At 42.8% G+C, this 26,151-nt stretch overlaps 1 protein-coding gene across 2 annotated transcripts in view; it reads left to right on the forward strand.

Moving 5' to 3' along the window:
* Nucleotides 1-25,730, forward strand: part of SLC23A2 (solute carrier family 23 member 2) — a 151,353-nt gene extending 125,623 nt beyond the window's left edge. For both annotated transcript variants that reach the window (XM_060284641.1, XM_030872615.3), the window contains exons 9-16: nucleotides 6,603-6,723; nucleotides 7,251-7,407; nucleotides 10,942-11,089; nucleotides 12,213-12,318; nucleotides 17,686-17,815; nucleotides 18,504-18,641; nucleotides 19,496-19,591; nucleotides 21,166-25,730. In XM_060284641.1, the coding sequence (XP_060140624.1) occupies nucleotides 6,603-6,723; nucleotides 7,251-7,407; nucleotides 10,942-11,089; nucleotides 12,213-12,318; nucleotides 17,686-17,815; nucleotides 18,504-18,641; nucleotides 19,496-19,591; nucleotides 21,166-21,398 (1,129 nt within the window). In that variant the 3' untranslated portion in view covers nucleotides 21,399-25,730. The remainder of the gene's footprint in view (nucleotides 1-6,602; nucleotides 6,724-7,250; nucleotides 7,408-10,941; nucleotides 11,090-12,212; nucleotides 12,319-17,685; nucleotides 17,816-18,503; nucleotides 18,642-19,495; nucleotides 19,592-21,165) is intronic.
* Nucleotides 25,731-26,151: the final 421 nt, after the last annotated feature.

Consider the following 26,151-nt stretch of genomic DNA (forward strand, 5'->3'; position numbering starts at 1 on the left):
CAATCTCTAAGATGTAAGTGTATAGAAAACTTTCAGAAAAGAGCCTTAGTAGACAGCTCTGCACATACTTAATTTTTGAAGTGTTACATCTATAAACATAATCTGAAAAGAATGTTCCTTGGAACATGGTTTGGGAAAACGCTGCTATAGATAATATAATAAAAGGGCAATGTATTTATCATTTCAGGAACTCAAGGATGATTAAATATTAGAAAATTTATTAATAAAATTCATTATAGGTCTCTGGTGGGTTTTATTAATAAAAATCATGATGACAAATTTTTAAAAATTGATCAAGTTCAACCTGTATCCCTACTGCAAACTGTTAGCAGTGATAAATAAGATTCTTAAATGCCCCATACATTAATGGTGAAAGACTTAAATTAGGCCTGCCTATTGAAATCAGAAACTGAGATAAGCATGTTTATTATCAGTATCATTTAGAGTTGTTCTGGATGTGTAGCCAATGCGTAAGACAAGAAAATAAAATAATATGGATCAATACAGAGAAAGTCAGGGAGAAGGAAATGATGACTTGCCCTTAACAATAATTAAAACACATTCCAGAATTTAATAACAACACTGTGACCTGAGACAGGGTGGACATTGGTAGAGCAGAATAGGAAGGCTAGAAACATAACCAATAAAAAAACTAATATTTAGTATATGATGGCAGGTCATATTCAAAATCAGTGAGGAATGGGAGAACTGTGTAGGAAGATAATTATTTGGAAAAAAGCTAGATTTCTGGTTTATATCAGAAATACATTTCAATTACTTACATACAGAAAATAAAACCATGAAAATGCTACAAGGAAACCTACATAAGTGTTTAATCATAAAAAAACAGGTTAGATAAAGCAGATATGGAAAGAGGAAGATTGATTTTACTACTGATGAATTTAAAACTCATATCAAAAACCAATGAAACTAAATTTTAAATGAATCTGGAAATATATAACAAACTCCACAAGAAAGGCTAATGTTCCCAATTCATAGAGTTTCACCAATTAATTTAAAGGAGAGAGAGTCCTGGTGGAGTAATGAATGAAGGGTATTGTACGAACAACCACTTAACAGAAAAAAAGAAATACAAATAAACCAATTAGTGTTTAAAAAGGGTTGCCCTCCCTGGTTATCAAATTGCATATTCATATGGAACGTTTTAGCAGTGGGGGTATTGGTGCTGGGTCAACATGGGCTCCTGAGTCAGCCGATAGATGTGGCATTTAGAGACAGACTCTCAGGGAAGAGGAAATGTGGTGAACCAGTACCTGCCGTTTCTAACATGATGCATAAGTCCCATGTTTTTCCTGAGAATATTTATTTTCTGTTTACTTTTCTTGTGGATAACTTAGAACCTATTCAAAAGTAGAATAGTGTAATAAATTGCCATGTACCATCACCAAATGCTCAAGAAAAGTCTCATTTTGTCTGTACCCCCAAATTCATTGAAATTCTAGGATTTTGAGGTTTAATAATAATTAAACAGAAATCTAAAGTAAAGTAATGGTCCCTCCCACACACCCCCATCCCTCTAAAAAATCTTCTCATGAATAACTAACAAAAGTGTAGTATTTATCCTTCCATATTTTATATTATTGATGCAGAAATACAAACATGTGCACATATACAGCTTTACCATTATTTTACAATTTGTTTTTCATCCCAATAATTTGTCGGGGTCACATTTCCAAGACAATGTGTTTAGGTCTTTTTCATTCTTTGTACAACTGCACAATGTTAAGTAGTATGAAATAGTCTATATTAAACCATTCCCCAGTTGATACTCGAGCACGTTGTTTAAAATATTTGCTGTTGCAAACAATGCTGAAATACCTATTCTCATGTGTAAAGAATGAATATTAAAATAAATGATGATACAGTTTTTTAAATTGATGAAGTTGGTAGGGATTTAAAAGTATAAGACCCTGTGTTGCAGTGAGTAGCAAATGGACACTCTTTTTTTAAAAAATTTATTTTATTGAAGTATAGTTGATTTACAATGTTGTGTTAATTTCTACTGTACAGCAAAGTGATTCTTATATACACATTCTTTTTCATTATGGTTTATCACAGGGTATTGAATATAGTTCCCTGTACTATACAGTAGGACCTTGTTTTTTTATTTTTTGTTTGTTTGTTTTGGGGTTTTTTTTGGCTGTGCCACGCGGCATACAGAATCTTTGACCAGGGGTCAAACCCGTGCCCCCTGCAGTGGAAGCATGGAGTCTTAACCACTGGACCACCAGGGAAGTCTCAGGATCTTCTTGTTTATCCATTCTATATACAATAGTTTGCATCTGCTAATCCCAAACTCCCAGTCCATCCCTCCCCTCCCCCCTCCCCCTTCGCAACCACAAGTCTGTTTTCTATGTCTGTGAGTCTGTTCTATTTTATAGATAAATTCATTTGTGTCATATTTTAGATTCCACATATAAGTGATATCATATGGTATTTGTCTTTCTCCTTCTGACTTACTTCACTTAGTATGATAATCTCTAGGTCCATCCATGTTGCTGCGAATGGCATTATTTCATTCTTTTTTATGGCTAAGTAGTATTCCATTACATATATGTACCACATCTTTTTTTTTTTAAGTGTACGTGTTTTTTTTTTAATTGAAGTATAGTTCATTTACAATATCGTGTTAGTTTCTGTACCACATCTTCTTTATCTATTCATCTATCTATGGACACTTAAGTTATTTCCATGTCTTGGCTATTGTAAATAGTGCTGCAGTGAACATTGGGGTGCATGTATCTTTTTGAATTAGAGTTTTCTCCAGATATATCCCCAAGAGTGGGATTGCAGGGTCATATGGCAACTCTGTTTTTAGTTTTCTGAGGAACCTCCATAGTGGCTGCGTCAATTTGCATTCCCACCAGCAGTGCAGGAGGGCTCCCTTTTCTCCACACCCTCTCCAGCATTCGTTTTTTATAGACTTTTTAATGATGGTCATTCTTTTTTTAAAAGATTAATTAATTAATTATTTTTGTCTGCATTAGGTCTTCGTTGCTACGCATGGGCTTTCTCTAGTTGTGGTGAGCAGGGGCTTCTCTTGTTGCGGAGCATGGGGTCTAGGCACTCAGGCTTCAGTAGTTGCAGCACACGGGCTCAGTAGTTGTGGCACACGGGCTTAGTTGCTCTGTGGCACACGGGCTTAGTTGTTCCATGGCATGTGGGATCTTCCCAGACCAGGGCTCAAACCCATGTCCCCTGCATTGGCAGGCAGATTCTTAACCACTGCAAATGATGGCCATTCTGACCAGTGTGAGGTGATACCTCATTGTAGTTTTGATTTGCATTTCTTTAATAATTAGTGATGTTGAGCATCTTTTCATGTGCTTGTTGGCCATCTGTGTGTCTTCTTTGGAGAAATGTCTATTTAGGTCTTCTGCCCATTTTTCAATTGGGTTGTTTGGTTTTTTGTTATTGAGTTGTATGAGCTGTTTGTATATTTTGGAAATTAAGCCCTTGTTGGTCACATTAGCAGATGGACATTGGTCTCTGTGTGGGATTGTAAATTCACCCAACCTTTCTGTATATATTTAGCAGTTTGTATCAAACACTTTTTAATAAGATGTTCACTGTTTGACAGATCTGTTCTAGTCCTAGGAACTTGTCATAAGGAGACATTCAGACTGGTACCAGAGAAGGATGATTCATTGCAGTTGTTTCTGTTGCTCCCAATGTCGTACCTTAGGGGACATGTTTAAATAAGATGTGGTACATCCAGTAGATGGAATGCTAAGCAGCCACTAAGGTGCTGATGCAGGTTGCCATCTCTTGAGGTGAGGGTGTTAACTGAGGCTGCAAGCTAGTTGGGAAGCAGCATGTAAAGTATGATTCGAGTTTGGTCCAAATGATGACCTGTTTGTGCTCTAGGGGCAAGGATGACATCAGATAGTCCTGTCTCCCTCTCTAATCCTGGTGCCTGGGACCCGATGACATGCTCTAAAACAGGCGTCCCCAACTCCCAGGCCGCGGACCAGTACTGGTCCGCAGTCTGTTAGGTACCGGGCCGCACAGCAGGAGGTGAGTGGCGGGCGAGTGAGCGAAGCTTCACCTGCCGCTCCCCATTGCTCACATGACCACCTGAACCATCTACCCCCCATCCCACCCCCGTCTGTGGAAAAATTGTCTTCCACAAAACCGGTCCCCGGTGCCAAAAAGGTTGGGGACCGCTGCTCTAAAAAGCCCTGGGAATTGATAGACCAGAATGCTGCATGCTTATCGCCCAATGTGAGATGATGAGTAGTCTTCAAGATTTTTTCTCTTTTTGCTTATCAGCCTTTTATAATTTTTCTACATCTTAGTATGCATTGCTTGCATAATATAGGTAAGGTTAAAACAAAGGCAGACATCTATAACACACGCCTACACACACACGCGCATATATACACACATCCCTACACACACACACACACACACACACACTCCTAACCACAACACACACACCCATATACACACACCCCTACACAAACACACACCCCCTACACACACACACACTCCTAACCACAGCACACACACCCCTACATACACATATACACTCCTAACCACAACACACACACACACACTCCTAACCACAACACACACCCCCATATACACACACCCCTACACACACACACACCCACCCACCCACCCACACACACACCCTACACACACACACACACTCCTAAAAAAAACAAAAAAAAACAAAGGTAGACAAACAAACAAAATGTAACGAGATGGAAAACACCTGATGTGGTGGACAAGAACCCTGGCCTGAGGATCCGGGCTCAGATCCTGTCCCTTATGTGCTAGGCCAAGTCTTATGAACTCAGACACATCACCCACTGCTGAGCCTCTGCTTCTGCCTCTCTGCAGTGGGGCTGCCTGCCCTACCTGCCCTACCTGCCCCACAAGTGTATTTGAGGATAAAAATAGAAGAGTAGTGTTCACCTGCCCAGTTCACTTAATTTCAGTTGCCATATTTGAGCCTGAGATCTGGGTGACCTTCCTTGTATTCTGTTATGTGTTTCCTTTCCATTTTTAAACGTGCTTTGAAAAGTGAACACCATAATGCAGGTGTAACTGTCAGGTGGGATGTTGTCTGCAATAATTATAACAGTAATAATAGATACCAGGCTTTTTTGGATTTTAGTATATACTTTGGAAGGAAACCAATAACTTTTTTAAGACATGAAAATTTTACGTTGGTCTAAGTTTAAAATACACCTGTTTTAGTATCCCTCATTATCATATTGGTTTTTGTTAAACTTCACCTTCCTGGGGGAGTTGGAATAACTTGGGCACCATTTATGTTTTCATCCTTGAACTGGTACTGGTCTGATGACTTTGTGGTGGTACCAGGTCAGCAAAGTGCCTGCATAGGTGGGGAGATGGTAGAGTGGTGGCTGGCTGCAGTCAACACCTCAGGTGGAATGTGACCATGAAGCTGCAGTTGACCAGCTCTTAATGAAACTGATAATTCCATCTCACCAATTAGAATTGCGCCCAGGAACACTTAAGCTTAACTTTGACTGAGAATCAACTCTTCCTGCCACCTCTACCTCAGGTTGTAAGGGAAAGAATGAGTCCCTATGGGTGATGAGACATATTGTTGTACTCCTTCATCATTTCAGCGGTGGGAAGCCATCCCACACCTGCCACACATGGGGCACCAGACAGATGAGGTTGTGTTGGGTCCTGCTGCAGGGGGGTGACCAGCCGACCTGCCTCCTGCAGCATTCAGTGTACCTGGGTCAAGAGTGTGGAACTCGGTAGAGAGAAACTGTTGAGTCAACCCAGGCATCCCTGCCTTCACAAACAGTGCGGCAAGGTAGTTCAGAACCCAGGCTGTAGAGCTAGACCTCTGGCCCACGTAGCTGCATGATCTTGGACTGCTGGCTTTGTTTCTCTGTAAAGTGGATGGTTATAGAAGCCGCCGTAGAAGGCTGGGATGATGGGCAGGAAGACCTATGTGTAATGTCTGACACAGAAACCTCTCAGGAATATTATTATTAATATTGAATTCTACTGTATATAGCTTTCTTAAATATTGAAGTTTTACTTTTTGCTTTTTAAAAGTAATTTATGTTCCTTACAAGTAAATCAGAAAATACAGAAAAGTGGGGGAAAAAAGGTCACAAATCACATTGCCACCTGAAGCCAATCCTTGTGAGCATTTTGGATCCTGTCCTTCTTACCTGTTTGTATGCATGCATGTGTGTGTGTACATGCACTCTTGTGTGGTAGCTGCTTTTTAGTTAATTTATAGTTGTAATTATGCTGTGCAGTATGTTGTATCTGGCATCTTGTTTTTTTCCCTTACATAGTGTGAGATTTTCCTATCAGTGTGTACATTCTTTGGGTTTTCTTATTCTATTAAGGAATATTTAGCGAAAGCATTTACATGACAATTTCATTTCCATATCTAGAAATGTTAAGATCTAAAAATCATTTCCAAAAAATATGATTTCCCAAATGATAGAGGACGAGCAGCTTTGTAGAGAAATGAGTTGAACACGTGTGGTCAATTTTGCCATTGAAGATTTGAGTATTATTTTTAACACAGATATAACAGCCTTTAACCTAGATCATTTTCTTTCTCTCCTCAGGACAATTTTCCTAGTATTACTGTTTTCTCAATATGCCAGAAATGTTAAATTTCCTCTCCCAATTTACAAATCCAAGAAAGGATGGACTGCATACAAGTTACAGCTTTTCAAAATGTTCCCTGTGAGTAGTCACCTTTTTTTTTTTTTTTTTTTTTTGGCAATATTGCCTTTGGTTCATATGTAAAATGTTTATATGAGAAGAGGGGTTTTAAGCAGGTCATCCTGGGGGGACCATGTCTGTGTGATGATATCAGGGTACTAATGACCATCCAAATCACCATGGACCTAAAATTTAAAAGCAGTGGAAGTTTCCAATGCTGGAGTCCTTTTAGCAGTATGTGAGAGGACATTGATTGTCCTTGGAATTGAGGGAGGTCTGACTCCATGTGGCCTTTTCAGGCCCATTATCCATTATTCTTATTTTACTAGCCAGATTCGGACTAAATCACTTCACTACATAAAATTGCTCTCTCTAAATGTGATTCCATTCAAGGAATAGTTTCTAAGCAGATCCCTTATGTATTTTTTCTGCAAAGTACTGATGATGATGGGCTCTGGGGTATGATATTCCGACTGCAGGAAGGCGTCTTTTGCCAACAACCACCACTTCTGTTGGCCTGACAGAGCTTTTTCCTTTGACCACTTCAGATCATCCTGGCCATCCTTGTGTCCTGGCTGCTCTGCTTCATCTTCACAGTAACAGATGTCTTCCCTCCTGATAGCGCGAAGTACGGCTTCTACGCTCGAACTGATGCCAGGCAGGGTGTGCTTCTGGTAGCCCCGTGGTTTAAGGTCCCATACCCATGTAAGTATTCTGGTGGCCGAGAGGGGTCAGGAGCCCACAAGGGCCCAACCTAGAGGAGTTGGAAGTTGGCAGGAGGCTCTCCAACACGAAAGGCCTTCTTTGTCCCAGAGCATGCCCTGGAAGTCTTACCATTCTGGCCCTTAGAGGATTAGACCACAGAAAAGGGAGGCAGGAGGCTTTGTCCCCAGAGGGCCATAATTAACACACAGAGACTAACCAGCTCCCTTCTCAGGTATACTGGTTGTTTCTTTTGGTTCCACTAAGGGAAAATCCCAGACATAAAGGTGTCTCTTGCCAGATTTGATCTCTGGTGGCCAGGATTTGAGGGCAGCTGCTTAGAAAGGCAAGTACAGAGCTGCACAGTACCCAAGCCACTGAAATGAACAGACTTGAGTGGGAGGGGCCTGAAGATTAGCAGATGGCTCAAGCATGATGGAGTTTGTATAATCTTTTAATGGGTAGCTATAATTTTTTTTTAATTTGGTCACAGCTGTCAGGTAAACTAATATTCATTCACAAATGGATGGACGATGGATCTTATGTTATAATTTCAGTGTTGGGTAACTCTTGGCCAGGTGGCAGGGATGTACAGTCCCCATCTGTGAGGTATCACTTGGATTCATGTGTAGCGTTTTCTAGACCCCAGCCCCGAAAGTGATTGGTGTGAACCCAGTGATGATTGCATGCTTGTTGTTGTATTGTAAAGAGTCTGTTCCTGGCATTTAAGGTTTTTATTAGAATGGAAACCTGAACTTAGTTGGGTTGTGCCAATTTATGCCCCTGTCCAGCAGTTACATTTTCATATTTTATGACAAGGAGGAAAAGCCAAGGATATTAAGACTGGGTTAGAGATAACTGTTCTAAGGACTTCCCTGGAGGTCCAGTGGCTGGGGCTCTTGTGCTTCCATTGCAGGGGGCACGGGTTCAATTCCTGGTCAGGGAACTAAGATCCCACATGCCATGACATGGCCGAAAAAAAAGAAAAGATAACTGTTCTAAGCATGTTAAATGATAAGGATGCTGGCAGTTGTTCCTTCTGATCTTGACACATTTACAAACACTGTAAAAAGCTTAGTCTTTCTAAAAAACATTCTCATCAGATTATATGGTATAAGTATGTATTTATGTATACACAAATTCATCCCCCCATTCCCCCCCAGTACATGGTTCATAAACATACATGTAATCTGAGATAAAGTGAGTTTAAAAGTCGATTGGTGAGGGAGTCAGGGGAGGCATGGGAGGGCAGGTAGGAGGAAGCCCCCACGGCACATGCGGGGTGGTCCTCGCTGCCTGTGCATGTGGCTCCCAAGATGAGCACAAATAGAAACACAGAGTGGGGTGTCCAGGAGAACCAGCTGTGCGTGTGTTAAAAGACCAGAGAGATTTTGCTCAGGTACCACGGGGCCCATGCACAAGGAGGCATAACTGAGTTGGACAGGACCTTAATGTCATGACAGCAGAGAGTGCTGTCTGGCTCCTCTTGACAACAGCCCTTGACTGCCACCAGCTTCTCTATTGCCAGAGCTCCCCTAGATAAAGAGCTACTTCCAGAGCCAGAGGATGTAGTCTTATGTACTCTCTAATGATTTGGCTTAATCCAGAGACAAGTTTTCATATATCTAGAGCAGTGGTTCTTAGTCTTTAATATGCTAAGAATTACCTGGATTAGTTGTTAAAATACAGATTTCTGGTCCAAAACGTCAACAGTGCCGAGTTGAGAAACCTGCTATAAAGTAACAAAATAAATTAAAGCTTCTAGATAAGAGGAAAGATGAAATAACAGAATTAAATAGAAGGCTGGAAGCCAGCAGGTTTAAAATTTAAATAAATAATCTGAAGGAAAAGGGATCAAAAATTAAGATTACAAATTTTAAATGTTGAAGAAAATGGAATAAATATTTTTAAAATAAGGACTTCAGGCAAAGGGGAAAAAAATAAGAAAGCAGTAAAAAAGTAAAAAGACAGAAAATAAAAGTCAATTTCTGAAAAATAATAAATGGCAAAATGAAACAAAAATCCAACCCCCAAAATCAAGATACTAAAATGAAACCACAGTGCTACATCAGCAAAGGTAACCATATAAAAGGTTATCTAGAAAACACAAAATGTTGCTTGATAAAGAAATCATCTTCATGAGAAGAATCCATTCCAAACCAATCCAGAGACAAGATGTTGACCAAGCCAGTTGCTGGTGGGTCTGCACCTTGAACCCGTGACCACAGGCTGCCTCTGCACCCCCTGGTCAGCTCCCACAGGGTAAAGTGAGCTCCAGGCAGGAAAAGTTCTGTCTACACATATACTCCAGGCATATTCTGCACATCTTACTTTACATGTCATCTTTTTCTTCCCAAACTTGTGGTTGCTCCCATTACCTATGAGACAGAGACCAAACCCCTCCAGGGGGCTGGTCAAGGCCTTCCAAACCTACCTGCCCCATGCTGCACACCCTCCTCTGCTGAGCACTAGCCTATTCCTGCCCAGCTGCATCCATCCACTGATGCTCAGGCTGCTGCCTACCCAGAACGCCCTCTCCACCTGTCTCCTGCTCTCCAGGCCCTTCTTGGATAGGGACTGTGCTACTTCCTGACTTCGTAACTGGTACTCATTGTGACCTGGTTTGGATTGCCTTCATTTGAAGTCTAATCATTGCACTGGTTCCAAGATCTTTTAGTGTTCTGATCCCTCAGTACACTGTTGGCCCCTGCACAAGATAACATTTTATACATTTCTTTTTTCACTGTCCTTTCTATTTAGTAGCTCTATTATAACTAATGGTTCAGGGAAAGAAGGTCTAGGTACTTTACAAAGAAGTCTATTCGTTCTAACAGTGAAGGTTCCTCATGCTATTTTTATTAAATAAGATCAATGGTTTTTGGTATCCAAATAGATATACTTTTAAAGAAAAAAAAAACCCTACTAAAAATTAAATCTGGATAGGATACTCAAAATGAAGCTACCTGGGGACTTTGCTTTGCTTTCTTAAAGGAAACTCTTTAATTTTCCATAACATGGTTTACTTAAAAAAAAAAAAGTGCTGGAATTATACTAGAGAAGGGTTATCTATACTTTGTGCCATGCTTTACTGTTGGGATTTAAATTTAGCTGGTGATTTTTCATTTGACGCCACCCCCTGGGCAGGAGCACTATTTTGTATCATGCTTGTAAAAATCCTCTTCATACAAATTCCTATGCCAACAAAGCAGGCTGTGTTGAACTGTAATTTAACAGACACTGAGTGTGGCTTTGAAGCAAGAAGAGAAGCACCCACCTCTTCCAGCCAAACAATTTCTTCTTTTAAATAAAGCAGATCAATCCTGGTTATGGTTGTCTTCATCCAACTCAGAAACTGTTCCCAAGCATATAGTGCACTAGATGACCTAGGTGTAAAAATAAATAGTTTCCATGAGCTTCAAAAATCTGAGTGGCTCTTGTAGAGTCCTCTAACGTACTGAAGGACTCAACGTCCTGAAAACTTTTGCCTGCCTCTCTAAGAAAGTTCATGAGGCTTTCATGCTTGTTTTCCTTCCTTAGTTCAATGGGGACTGCCCACCATCTCTGCGGCTGGTGTCATCGGCATGCTCAGTGCGGTCGTTGCCAGTATTATCGAGTCTATCGGGGACTACTACGCCTGTGCAAGGCTGTCCTGTGCCCCACCGCCCCCCATCCATGCAATAAACAGGTGCGTTCCTGAGAAAAAACGAGCTCTTCATCGGGCCCAGCGCCTCATACTTCGCTCTTTGGTTTGGATAACCAAGAGTTTCAACATGAAGTAGCCAAGCACCAGGGCTCTTTATTGGCTGTTTGTTTTGGACAAGTCACTGCCCCCATTTTGCCCTGATTTTCCTCATCCATAATATGGAGCAGAATTCCCACCCTTCTTCCTCATGGTAACAGTTGTATAAGACATTCTCTGTGAGATCACTCCAGACCTTAAACTCACCAAAACAAGTACCAGATACTGCCATTGTTCTGTGCTTGGTTTGGGTCATGGATGTATTGTCCCCTTTGATTTCTTGTTTTCCCAGCTGTTCTATTCACAGTTACAATTCATATATAGAGAGATAGCAGCAGGAATAAATGAAGTCTGTAGAATCTAGAGGTTTATGAGCTGTGGGGTTTATATTCTCAGCACATCTGGTCTTTAGTTTCTGGATGCTGGGGGCAAATTGGGCCCTATGGAAGCTGCAGAGAAGAGAAAATAGCCCAGATCATTCCGCCTTTCCCAGCCAGCTGCCGCCCTTCCAGAAGGGATTGTGTGTGATGAGATCCAAAGGGCTGGTGTCTTAGCACCTCTTGCATTGGTTCTGTTGGGGTTTAGAGTCCTGGTTTTTCTGTTTTTCTTTAATGGAGTTATTGCATATGAGTAAATTACTTATATACTGATTCTTTTAAAAGTTCTAATGTTTACAAAATTACAAAGCATTTCCTTTCTGATAAAACTATATAGTAATAGGAAAGGAATCAAATCAATGGATGACCCATGTTTGTCTTAGATTCCAACAAATGACTTTATATTTCTGGCTAAAATCTTTTAATTTGGAATAATTTTTAAACATTTGTGTCTGATGTGTGGTTCAGAGATGTACTTCTCAACGTTGAATGAGCATGGAGAATACTGTTAAAATGCAGGTCTTCAGATCTGGGATGGGGCCTGAGAGTCTGCATTGCTAACCCCTCCTGGGGAGTGTGGAGGCTTCAGGTCTGTGGACCCTGCCTTTGGGTCACAACCATTTAGAGTGTATTTCAGAGTATTTCTCCCATGGAATGAATGTTTTTCTTTCCCCCATTCCTTTACGTTTTAGGGGGATTTTCGTGGAGGGTCTCTCCTGTGTTCTCGATGGCATATTTGGTACTGGGAATGGCTCTACTTCATCCAGTCCCAACATTGGAGTTTTGGGAATTACTAAGGTACAAATATTTTTCTAATTAAATGGTTGGGCCTCTAAATGTTGATCCATTTCATTGATTGGTCTGGCCACTGTGAGTTCCAAAAGGATGGCCTCCAATTCCGAGATCATCTTCTTCCCCATCTCTTATTTTTTCATTGATGGGTTTATGGAACGCTGATAGAGGTCTCTTTCGCCTTGACTGACCTGGGTAGGCAGGCACTCTGGTGCTATTCCTTCATACATTCCACAAATTTTTATTAAGCACTGACCCTTTGCTAGGCTACTGTTCTAGGCACTTGGGATACATCAGTGAATAAAAAAGAGAAATATCTCCATCGTCTGTGGAGTTTAGATTCTAGCAGAGGAAGACAAGCAATAAATAGTAAGCATAATAAGTATGACAGAAATATGGGGCAGGGTGGGGGATCAGGAGTGTAAGTGTTAAATCGGGTAGTCAGGCTAAGCCTCGTTGAGAAGATGACTTTGAGCAAAGACCTGATGGAGCTGAAGGAGGGAATTGTGCAGGTACCTGGGGAGGGGCATTCATTCCGGCAGGGCAACCGCCAGTGCAAAGCCTATCATAGGAGCAGGCTGGCACTCTGCAGATCAGCAAGGAGGCTAGTGGGGCAGGAAGCAGAGAGGGAAGTGGGAGTGGGCCTGGTAAGAGCAGATAAGGTTCTTGGGGTAGCTGAGGGCCAGGTCCTGCAGCCCTACAGGCTGCCAGGGGCCGCGTGGAAGAGGGGGCCGCAGGGTGTGACTTGATGTGATTTTTTTTTTTTTTTTAAGAATCACTATGACTGCTATGATGAAAGAAGAACATGGTGGGCGGGAGAGAGGGTAGAAACAGGAGACCAGTTAGGAGATGGCACTAGTTCTAGATGACAAATTATATTACTCATTACAAATAAATCAGTCTTACAGTAACACAGTTTTCAAACTGCAGCAGCATCATTCTCTTTCAGATGAAATCGGTTGTGGAGTTAAGTGGCAGCACAAGCCACAGCGAGTCACTCAGATTGAAGCAGTGCCTGGGTCTGAAGTCCTCCCCACTCGTCTCTCCTCCCCACCCCACTCCAAGCACAGACACCACAATCCAGCCTCAGTAAAAAGGAGGCTACTTCTTGGCCTTTCAAATTTACTAGCAAATAAATTTTATATCCCAGTTGCTGTGGGCCAGAGCTTGCTGTTTGCCCAGGGTGTTGAGGAATGCAGCTCGGCCCTGTCCATTGTATGTTGCACAGCTAGACACCGTTAGAACTGGTTCACCACCTAGGGTGGCCTGCATGAGTCAGAGGTCTTCCTCCTGAACTTGAGAACTTGGGGGTAGGCTGGAGCCTTCTAGAACTGTTTGACCTCTTTAAAATTAGAAATCCTCCTCCAGCCCTCTGCAAGATTATATAACCAGATAAAAAGAAACCAGATACTTAGTTTGGTTAATTGTAACTGCAAATCCAAGTGAAAGGGAGCAGGGCATGCACTGTGCAAGCCTGACATGCTGGTTGATTTCCTGAAAGTTGGCCAGGCCATCACAGAGCTCAGCCTCAGGTGTGCTGGTGGTGGCCCCACCTGCTGCCTGTTGCTCCTGGCACATGACATGTGAGGGCTGCCTGATGGGCACTTCCTCCAGGATGCCTGGGTCCTATTGCTGCCCATGGTGAGAGCAGATGCTGAGCATACAGAGCTAAGGGAAGGGTCAAATGGGCACCAAATGGGGCATAAGCCACTCACTTTTTAGCCAGTTTGCTGCCATGAGCCTGTAGACATATAACTAATCCAAAATAACAGAGTAGTAAAATTATTATAGATGGAGGGACTCTTGGGGAAACAGTTTAACAAGCCAGCTCCCTTTCTGCACCTTTTTAAAACACATCATCACATAATTTAACCAAGGTCACTGTAGGGAGTAAGTAGTGCTGTCATTAAGGTTCCTTCTAAAACTTGACTGAGATGGTTTGGGGAATAATTATCTTTATTATAATTTTGATAGTGCTAGCTTATTCTGAAAAGGCACCCTGCCTGCATTTTTTAATTGAGCCAATTGATCTTACCTCAGAATCCCTTTGGACCCATTTACCCTAGGCAAAGGCCTTATCCATTTGAGAGCAATATCAGCCCTGGAATTGGTTTCCATTGCCCTGACTCACAAGGGGGTATAATTGAGCCATCTACACAGATGCCTTGGGGTGGGGAAGTAGGACTTGCACCAGAAACTTCTCTGTGGCCTGAGCCATGTGGCTGATGGAAGATTCCTGCCCAGGAAAAAGGAAGCACAAGGTTATAGGCAGTATTCTGCCTCTTGTCCAGCTGAAGGACTTGGGACAGTCATTTTCTGATTAGAACTCAGATCTGAAATCTGACAGTTCTAGATCTAGATCTGTGTTATCTAATATGGTAGTCAGTAGCCACATGTGGCTGGTGGCCACAGGAAAGCACAGATACAGAACGTTTCCATCACTGTATGAAATTCTTCCAGACACCACTGTCTGGACCATTGTATCAGATTTCCAGAACAAATAGAAAGAGGGTGATATGTGGCTCTTCCAGAGACTCTACCTCCATTTCCTGGCAACTCCACTGTTTGCTATCCTTTATCCAGTTATGGCGTTCCATGTACAGACATGGACATTCTAACTATTTGATCAGAGTTGAGGCTGCCTACCCCATTGTGTGTTCTGAAGTTCTGAAGGTTGAATGGGTTGGATTCCATGTGCAGGACTTCTCTGCTGAGTGTGTTCCAGTGTCTGTCCCACAGAGAAGGGCAGCATGACATGGTAGGGAGGTGGCTGCTTTGGATCCAGCCTTGGTTCCATCACATTCTCCTAAAGTGACCACGGGCAAGAAACGTCACCTCTCTGAGTTTCTATACCCTTGTCTATAAAGACAACTCGCAAGGTTTTGGAATTAATAACTTGATGTAAAACACTTAGCATGTGCTTAAGTAAGCAAAATAGAGATACTGTTATATGATATTTAGCCCTAAGTTTATTTCTAGGAAGAGTAAACACCATCTTCCCTGGCTGGACTATCTCTTTGATGGTATCCAGAGGGAGGTCATTTCTCCTCTGCAGCATACCACCCTGTTGAACACTTTGGAAAGTCAGAAATGCAGTGTCGATTTTTCAGTGGCCCTAGGCAAAGCCACAGTTCAGGAAGGAGATCAGAAGGGAGTCTGGGAGGTGATTCCAGGGAGTGGAGAAAGGAGATGTGAAGGCTCCATGTAAGCACCAGCAGGGCAGGGATTTTTAGGGCTGTGTCTCTGGTGTTTGGAACAGAAATGTGTAATAGGCACTCACTTAATGTTTGTTGAACAGAAGAATGGCTAACTTGCTGCTTTTTTTGGACAGCATCTAAGGCAGATCAGCCTTCCTTGCATGGTTTTCATAAAAGATTTATTGTTTCAGGCATCCCTAGGGCCAGCTCAGCCCTCCCCCCTGCACACCTAACTGGCCTGACCCTGCTGGGAGGTGGAACCCTCTGTCTGGTTGCTCTTTCTCTTAACTCATGCCTCAAGACCATCTCCAGGGAACCCTCCCCAACTTTTCAGAGTTTTCTCTTCCCACTGGACTCCCACGCAACATAACAATTGCAACAGTACAATTATTTTATCAATAGCTTGTGACTTACTCATCTTTGTATCCACCACCGCCCCCCATCCCAGTTTCCCAAGTGCTGGTCACGTAGTAGGTCCTTGAAAATGCTGAAAAACAAGCTATTTGTAAATGAAAGCCTTCCTAATCATGTGTAAGTCACTTTTGCTCCGTTTGCCAGTTTGCATGACCTTTTCACCGCTCCCCTGAACATAGTGGTGGTATAATGGGAGGAACTGTAAATTGGAGTAATGGACGCTAGGCTCCAGTGTCAGCTGTGACTGATTCTAGCTGGACAGCTCAGTAAAAGATTCAATTCTTCTTCTGAAATTGACCTTTGGGCACATTGAGAAGCTGTCGGAAGGTCCAGCCCAGCATCATCCAGTAGAACAGTGCAATAGTGGAAATGTTCTGTACCTGCACTATCCCCTGTGGGAGCCCCCAGCCACACATGCCTACTGAGCACTTGAAACGTGACTAGTACAACTGACGGACTGACTTATACATTTCATTTCATTTTAGTTACTTAAAATTTAAGTAGCCATCTTCTATTCACTGTAAGTCATACATAAAGCCCTGTGGACACTATTCCGTTTCTGGAACCTCTTTTATCCAGTTTACGTCCTCAGGATGTTTTCCTGGGAGAGGCAGCACAGAGTAGGGGCCAACAGTGTAGGATTCTTGAGCCCAGTGCTAGCTCCATCTCTCGGTACCTGGGTGACAGTGGACTAGATGAACGCTTCTAGAAGGCAGAGATCAAGCTTAACCAATAAAGTTGGGACCACATGGGAAATGCTTTACATGGTGCTGCAGAAGTCCAGAGTTGGGGAAGCCAAGCCTTGGAATCAAAGAAGGCTTTGCAGAAGAGGTAGCATTGGGGTTGTATTTTGAAGGATGTGTCTGAGAACTGGCCAGAAGGGGGATGAGAACCCGAAGACTTAGGCAGGGGACTGACCTCCCAAGTCACGATGTTAAAGAGGTCACTCCATCATAGTGGAGAGGACATGTGGGCAGAGGAAAGGCCAGAGGCAGCAATTTCAGGTGGGAGGCTGTCAAATAACCTAATGCTTCCCAGGTGCTGTTCAGACTATTTTATATTGCATCTCATTTAATCCTCAAAGCAGAAGCACACCATTCATTGTTACAGAGATGAGGATCCTGCCACCCAGAGAGGCCAATGCCTGTCTCATAGTTAGAGGTGGAACAGAGACAGGAGCCAGGCAGCTCCTGCACTCTTTGGTCTCCAGGCTGTGCCACCTCTAATGAGTAATACACCAGGAGGAAAAGTAGTTCCAGAAATGTTTGGGGGTTTTGTCTGATTTGCCAGAACCCAGAAGAGAAGCAGGGGCCAAGTGTAGTTTTTGCATTTGAGACACTAGAAGATCATCCTGGCCAGTGACTGTGGGCATTAGAAACCCAGGACCAGAGTGCAGGAGCAGGTGCACACTGAGGTGACATTGCCCAGGGCTCGGAGACGCAAAGGCTGAGCCCCAGGATCCCCGTAGTCAAGGAGAGCAGAACGGTCAGCTTCTGGCAAGAACCGGATGGGATGGGAACAAGAAAAAGTGGTGGTAATCTTTTTACTCTAGTTGTGTTTATAGTAATATTTATGTGTTTAGAGTATTGAGATCAATCCTCATTGTGAAATGAGACTGAACCCTCTTAACTAAAAGTTTTAAGAGTAATCCAGATTTTGTCTGTGGGTTTTGTCACATTTTCCCGCGGGGCCTGAGTACTTGTGTGTGCTGCTGGAGGGCCTCAAGGTTAACGCCTGTCTCTGCCCTCTGTGTGTCCCACAGGTTGGCAGTCGTCGGGTGATACAGTACGGTGCAGCACTCATGCTGGCGTTAGGCATGATTGGAAAGTTCAGTGCCCTCTTCGCCTCGCTCCCGGATCCTGTGCTTGGCGCCCTCTTCTGTACTCTCTTTGGTAAAATTCCATTTCCTTGATAGCCGGCTTCCTTCTCAGGCTCCTTTTCTTTCTTCACATTTGCTAAGGAATCCCTTCAGTGAGATTGAAGGTAACGATAAATTTCTTTTTTAAAATACAAAAGGATATACCTTAAAAACATATAAACAATATATCACTTTCTGAGTTGAGTTGATGTTAAAGGTAGAATAATTGAGCTAGGAAAAATCAAATTAAATTTTATTCCCTCTAGTTGCCATTTCTAATTGATTTAAACTCAGATATCTTCCCTTCTGGGCCATTTAAAACTGACCATTTTTACGATGGGACTCGATTTGATCTCTGTGCCATTCAGCTATAGTAATCAGGGACTTGATATTTGGGTGCATTTCCCAATGTAATTGAAATTGTTTGAATCAAGTTTTTGAGGGAGAGCCAATGTCCTTAGTTTTTTGCCTGGTCTAAAAAAAGCATAGTGTGATGTTTATGCCCCTTATTTAGGCCCAAATAATGCCTAGGCCGAGGGTCATTTGGATCAGAGACCCAGGTGGTCACATTTTGGTCCCTGTCCTGTCACTACACAGTCTCCCAACCTGTTTCTGATGGGACCAAGAAAGGACATTGTAGGGAGTCTGTCTTCAACAGTGTATCTGTCATCCATGCCATAGGTGAGATAATGGAACTTGTGGTCTAATGTTTTTCTCTCCAGGAATGATCACAGCTGTTGGACTTTCTAACCTGCAGTTCATTGATTTAAATTCTTCCCGGAACCTCTTTGTGCTTGGATTTTCAATCTTCTTTGGGCTTGTCCTTCCAAGTTACCTCAGACAGAACCCTCTCGTCACAGGTAGGGAAAACAGGCCTTGAATCTTGTGGGGAAGTTAGAACCACAGCCAGCACTTCACAAACAGCTCATCACCAGTTGGAGGGTACTTTAGAACTTCAGGAATCATTTTGTTGAATGTTCATCTATGTTTTTCATTTAAATCCCACTTGGCTGAAGCTTATCTGGAAGCCCTTTGCACTCCTAACCACCTGTTTTCCATAGCAGGTGAACCATTTTACATTCCCACCAGGTATGTGGGACACAGTGATTTCTATTTCTCCATATTCTCACCAAACATGTTATTTTTCTGTTGAGGATCATTATATTTTTAAATATAGAAAGTGTGTGAACTTCTGTCTTAATTTATCTCATTCATGTGATAACATCTTTAGAAATAAAGTTGCTCCTAATTAAAAGAAGCTAAGCACTAATTAGTAACCCAGAATTCTGAAGCCCTTCGTTTGATTGCTGACCCCACAAATATTTTTGTTGTCTCGTTATTCACTTTGTAAAATTTTCAGCCTTACAACAGCCATCTTTTATATTGATTTTTTTTTAATCTGCAAACAACACCACCCTCCACCCCCAAAGTCTTCATAGTTCATTACAGGTTGAACTTCACTGTATTAGATTTATCATCTGTGAACCATTGTTAGGAATTTTCCTTATGGAGATAACTTTTGATTATTGTTGAAAGCATTCATAGTAGTTTAACATGTTACTGGCAAAAATTTATCTACACATGCATAGCAGAAATTTACACTTTTATGCACTGTATTGACGGACTGGCAATTAGTGTCCACCCCAGTGTTCCTTTCTAAGTCAAGAGCAGGCCTATTCTGGCTGGCAGTGACCAGTTGCTATGTCATTTTCAGGGATAACAGGAATCGATCAAGTGTTGAATGTTCTTCTCACAACTGCTATGTTTGTAGGAGGCTGTGTGGCTTTTATTTTGGATAACACCATCCCAGGTATGTGGTATATATCAAACATGCTTATTACATATGTGACTTACTTTTTTTGACAAATAAATATGGGAAGCAGGAAGAGTGAATCAGTTCAAAGCAATCACTGGTTAAAACTGTCTTTTCTAAAGTGGTTAAGATGACACTTTCAGCCACCTTTCATGAATCACTTTTTTGCTAACAAACTTAGTTTTTTTTTTTTTTCCTTCTTGCTGAATTACATTTAAGAAAAAGCAGGTGAATTCCTTGCATATGGTGAAGTGGCAGCGGGATGCCTTAAGCATGCTCCAGCTGTCTGCCCTTCTGCTCAACCTTGCCTGGAGCTCTGCAGTTTGGCTTTCATTGACTTGTTCACACACTCCTGAGCCAGCTGCTACCAGTGGGCAGCACTTCTTGTGGAGCCTGTCCTTTAAATGAGTCATTGCAGAGGCAGGCCACTGCCAGGACCAGTGCCTGAGAGATGTATGGAGGCAGCTCTCTCTCCAACACCCATAGCCCTTGTTTCACAGCTGGTGCGTTCTATGCCAAGTGCTGGGTGATGGACTAGGATGTGATGTCGGCCCTGCCTTGTGGCCTTCCCAGCTTCCTAGAGGAGGCTGCTTTGTATCGTTGTAAAGTGCTGCCATGGACGCACTGGTAGATTCATCCGCTGTCACGGAAGGATGATGTTTATTCTGGAGCTTGAAGGTTTTATTGAGATTTTGCCCGTAACCTACCTCCAAAAAGCCTCAATCAAGAAGAGGTTACTAGGGGCACGAGAGGTGAACACATCTGGCAGAAGGAATCACACACATGAATAGGTGGAAGGTGTTCGATTTGTGGGAGGCCAGTAACATCCTCTTTCTCTCCTAAGTCAGCACTAAGTGAGAGAGAGACAAAGGAGTCAGGCAGATGGAAATTAAAGTCAATTTTATTACTGAAATGCCCATGGGAGAGCATAGCTTATATGTGAGAGGTTCCTAAGCCCTGCACCATAGAGTCAAGCTCAACACCCAGGCTCAGGCAGAGAAGTACATTGTTAGGGCTCCCATGTAGCTAAAAGCAGGTGCCAGTGCTCCTCTCTGCACTGGAAAGGTTTTTGAAAAGGAGTCCAGGAGTTGCTGAACCCTGTAGGTCCAGATCTTTCTCCCTGACTCATCTGTCAGGGTACAAAATTGCCAAGAGTGTTATGCCAGTGGCAATTCATCCTCACAGGAGCACAACAAGTGGGGAATATGTGACAAAGGCACCCCCCACCCACTGAAATGGAGCAAAACAGTATAAAAAGTGATATGTCTGGATGAGTGGTGGGTGGGTGTGCAATGACCAAGTGGTGAAGGCATTGTGAGATGTAATAATGACTCTGGGCCCCATTTTGCAAGATCAGATCGGCGTTTTAGAGAGAAGTGGTTCTTTTGAGGGATTAGTGATTCTTAGATTTCTGGATTGGGCATCAACTACTCCTCAAGTGTTCTTTGTGTCATCCCATTCCTTTCAATCTATGAGACAGCAGCAGTGGAGAATCTCAATTCTTGGTAGAACTATTTAACTAAACATTCCATTGTTCTGTTTTTGTTTTGTTGTGTGTGTGTGTTCCACAGGTACTCCAGAGGAAAGGGGAATCAGGAAATGGAAGAAGGGCGTGGGCAAAGGGAGCAAGTCTCTTGATGGCATGGAATCCTACGACTTGCCATTTGGCATGAACATTATTAAAAAATACAGATGTTTCAGCTACTTACCCATCAGCCCAACCTTTGCAGGTTACACATGGAAAGGCCTCAGGAAGAGCACTAACAGCCGGAGTTCAGATGAAGACTCGCAGGCCACAGTATAGCCGTAGCTCGCCCTGTGGCCCAGCCGCAGTGAGGCATGAACCTGTAGTTCCTTGCTGAGTAACAAGCAGTAACATATATGTTTGTAGATCTGCATTTACATTGTCCACCCCAGAGCTAAGACAGATTTCAAGTAGCTTTTTTGTTGTGGGTTGTGATCCTGTCTAATATGGTGTCTCACCTATCTTTTTATTTAAGCCCTTGACCCTTTGCCCTTGAGAGCATCCATTGCTGGCCGTGGTCACTGAATTTGAAGTTCCTGTCCTCCCGTGGGAGTGGATGCTTAAAGCCCACAGCGATTCCTTGTTTTCAGTCCCCTTCTAATACCCTGTGCTAGCTTTCTTACAGGCCACCTCCAGGGTCCAGGGGCTTTCTGTGCTTGGAAGCACCAGGACCTTCACCTGCAAAGACCTCCTCTGGTCAAGGGACACCAGTATCCTTGCATTGTCAAATGAGATTCTGTGTTCCCTGATACTCCTGTAGGAGGTGGCTGCTGGCCAGTTGAAAACAGTGACATGCTTACCCTATCCCCAAATCTGTGCATGGGTAAAGTCTGTACAGATATAATTAGAATGGAAATTGGGGGATTGGACGGGAAGGGAAGGTACCTTGAAATCAGTATCTGATTCTCAACTACACTTTCTTGGTGCCACCCTGGCCCAAGCTGGGCCAGCACATCTCATATTGGCCTCTTTTTGTTTACTAGTAGCTGAGACACTCTAGCTGGCATTTCTCACTCCTGGCTGGTGTGACGGGTATAGAGTGCCCATGAGGGCACCAAGCAGGTGTTTATGGGAGTCTTGGTTCTGCTGACATGTGGATGTCAGTTATTGTTGTGTGTATCTATTATTACAAGATTTTATTCCTATTTAATGTTATTGACTATAGATTTTTGAAATCAGTGTTTTTCCATGTGACCCTCTTACCTTACATCCCTATTACTTGTTCCTCACCTCCTATCCCCCATTAAGAAAGGAACCAGCATTTGTAAAGCTGTAGACACCGTCAGGGAAGCTTGTCCTGGCTCTTAAAGGCCAGTAACCATTATTGCGGTTGTGTTTTGTATTGCTTGATACCATGAAAGTGTAAATACATAATGCTTAATCTATTTATCAAAACTGACTACTGGACCAGAGCCCAGAAACCATGGGTTAAGTTATAGTGAATTTGTTTTGTGAAGAAGGGAAGCTGGGGCAGGTGACAAACAGCCGCCATATTGAATGGTGCGGCCTCCTGGTAAATTAATCACTGCAGTTGTGTTGCCATTCATATCTGGCAGTTAAGGCTTAAGGAGACTTTCTGTGAGTTGCCATGTTGAATGTCCACTGGATTTTGATTTTGCAGAGGGGAAGATTAGATCCCCTGGCCAAATGCTGCCTTTCCTGTTTAAGTTATTGCTGAAGGTAGTAAGAAGAGCAGCTGGCAGGCCCCCTCTGTTGAATTCTAATTAATAATATTAAATTGTTTCTGATAAAAATGACTTTTATTGAATTTGGCTTTAAATTTGCAATCAAAGAAAAATCCTGAGTGACCTCGTTTCTTGAGGTAGTGCTTCTTAAGTATTTACCTGGTTGTTTACCAGGCAGTGAGCACATGGCGAACTTCCTGCGCCCGCAACTGGTTCAGCTTACCACACTGGGATGTCTTTGGCAGCATTACTGTGTCACTACAGCCTCCTTGATTCCTGTAAAGTTTGGGGCTTTAAGGCCTATTCTGGCAAGAACACTTCAGAGCCACTGCATTGTTTTGCCAAGACCTTCTTGCAGATTAAGTAAAGAACTTAGATTCTAAATTTAAATTTGTATGGTATGGTTTTTTGAAGTGTATTTGGTGCATATTTACTTTAGAAGCACACTGGTTAAATGATTTTCATCCGTTTGACTTGGTAAGCCCTCGAGGCTGACAGCCCTAGTTGTCCCCTTAGTTGCTTAGTTCCTTCTATTTGTATTTTGCTCAGCATCTCCAATTTCTCTCCTCTGAACAATGGGGAAAATTGTAAAACATCCCAGAGATTGCAGTATTCTAGCTCTCTAGATGAGCAGAAGGACCAAATATCCAAATGAAAGCCTCTGAACCATTGGTAATTCAGGAACAAGTTCCTTTCAGCTTAACTTGACCCAGGAATCTTCCCTCCCAGTGGGTAACACTCAGGGCATGTGCTTCAGATGTCTAGGAATCCTCTCCCTTCTGAAAACTCTCCTGGGCTGGGCTTATTGAGAGGTTTCAGATCTGCTGGTCTGGGGCGATATTTTCCATAAGCCTTCAAATGTGCAAAGAAGCCCTGTGCCCACACCTCCTATTGGAAAAAGAGGGTTTTTGCCTTTCTTGTTCCATTGGGGCCAACTTAGATTCTCTGTCCAAGGTGGGGGAAGGGGACAGGAGATTAGGAAGTCTGTCCTCTGGCTAGCAGATATGCTACAGAATGAGTCTGTAGTTGAAAGAAAAATATATTCATCTGCTTCTTGTGTTTAAGCACACACCTGAAGGGGAGGTTTGGGGGGACACAGTGGCCATGCACGGTCTGTGCCTGTGCACCTCCCACTTGCATTGCTGGGGCCACATACCCACTATGCTTTGGCCAATAGAATGTTTTAGGATATTTTGGATGTGAATGTCCTTGGGCAGGGCATTCACCCTCCAATTCCCAAATGAACACCTACCCACCGTTTTCACATTTACATTGGTGATCCTGATGTGGAAAGTAGAAACTTATAAATGGGACAGTAGATGCTGCAATATCACTGTGGTGGCAAGGGCGAACCCACCACTGGTTTTGATAAAATATCTAAATGGTTCACAATGGGAAGTGGCTCCAGTCTTTGTAGGCGATTTCCATTCTCATTCTCACTAGGGAATTAAACATAGATTCATTGGTACAGAATCTTTCTTAAGATGATTTCAAATGTTAGATTGTAGTAAGTTTCTTGTGATTGATCAAGGCAAGGGAAGTGGCTTAACCATGGGTCCTGATGGTTTCCCGTTTTCATGGTAACAGATTGACACACAGGATTTGCTTCATACTGTAGAATACTGACTTTCATGATGACAACCTGGTTTATGCATGAATATTACAGTATTTCCATATAGTAAAATAACATTTCTACCCAGGATAATAGTCACAGTTTTCCAGGGAGGGAATGATAATTTTCATGACAATGTCATGTGATGATAGAATTTCTCCATTGATGAATCTTTCGTATGTGTGTATACTTTATTTACCCATGCATATATTTTATGACCATGAGCTAAGTTGTTATTTCTTTAATTCATGTCTCTGCTGAAATATTGGTACTAGCAACTTAGACTTGAAGTTGGCAACTATAATCTTCCATAATATCGATGCCACAAAAGTGGTCAGGCCTGATAGGAGACGAACAAGGAGCTGTGGCGGAAGCCTCATCAGAACCTGTCTGGCGCAAAGAAAGGCAGCATCCTGCACACTCACCCCCACGGCTTGGGGTGGATGCTCAGCTGCAGGCAGCAGGCCTGGCATGACTGTTGCTGCCCCCTGGTGTGCTCACCCAGCTGTGCCCCCTGGACACGGTGGCAGCCTGAGCTCTCACAGGGCCCAGGGAGCCACTGTTGGCTTTAGGGAAACACCTGGGGCCTCACATGCCATGCGTGTTGTGCTCTGTCCCCTTATGATTTTGACACAGAGAATAGGATCTCCCCCACCCTCCACCCCTCCCGCAGTCACAACTGGAGTAGTGCAAGAAGATTGCCCGTTTTTGCCTGCGTTCAGCATCTGCCCATGGACCTGTGAAGCACATTAGCGCAGAGGATCCCTTTTCAGCAGCCTCCACACATTCCTGTCCTTTTAGTCTGTTCTTGACTGTGCCTCGTCTTCACTCTACACTAGTAACATCCAGCCTCCTTAGAATTGCTCGGTGTGTTTCCCAACACTTAGGACACCCTTCCCAGTGGTGCCGTCTTACTGACAGTCAAGTTAATACCCTTTTTGTTCGTTCGTAACAACCTTTGTTTGACATGTTAATAAATTTCTGACTGTTCTTAAAACAGTGGGGATGCCTATATTTTCCTTAAGTTTTTGTGACTGACTTTGGCTATATACCTTTCTGGGATTTTTGTTTGTTTTTTATTTTGCATACTGAGGGTATTTGGGGTGGGGTTGTTTTTTGAGATGTCTAATTATTTTATGGAGTTTTTAAAAAGAATTTTCATATTGTTTTTCTAACATGGCTTCATTAAACGTTTAAGTATTTTAAAAATATGTAATATTTGGACCAGATGTTGTGAATAATAGTAGAGATAAAGCTATTTTATTCTGTATTTTTAAAACTGTTCCGTACAAATAAAAGCTCTCCTGGACACAGTTCTGCTGTTCACATACCTTCTTTGGCTGGTCTTTAAAGAAACCTGTCATTATTTAAAAGTCATCACTTAGGGGAGGAAACTTGACTAGTAAAAAGTTTAGTTCAACAAGTTCACCTTTGTTAGATACATTGAAGACTCAAAGGAGGAAAGCAGTTGTTGAAGTATCATTGGCCCCCACAGCTAGAGAACCACGGTGGGCTCCTTGGGAGGATGCCCAAGGGGGAAGGGAGACCTTGGTTAGAGGATGCACTCATGCTGGACTTCGGCGTGAAATTATGAGTCTCTTAGTAAGTTAGTGACATCTGGAGGCTGGAGACCTTTTAGGGACCAGAAAGGCTGTCGTGTCCACACAGTGGAATCAAAGGCTCCAGAGCAGTCTTGGGCCCTTCAGGCCGACTATTTAGGCTGGGACAGGAAATG

Source organism: Globicephala melas, chromosome 15 (genome assembly GCF_963455315.2).
Source record: "Globicephala melas chromosome 15, mGloMel1.2, whole genome shotgun sequence".
Lineage (NCBI taxonomy): Eukaryota > Metazoa > Chordata > Mammalia > Artiodactyla > Delphinidae > Globicephala > Globicephala melas.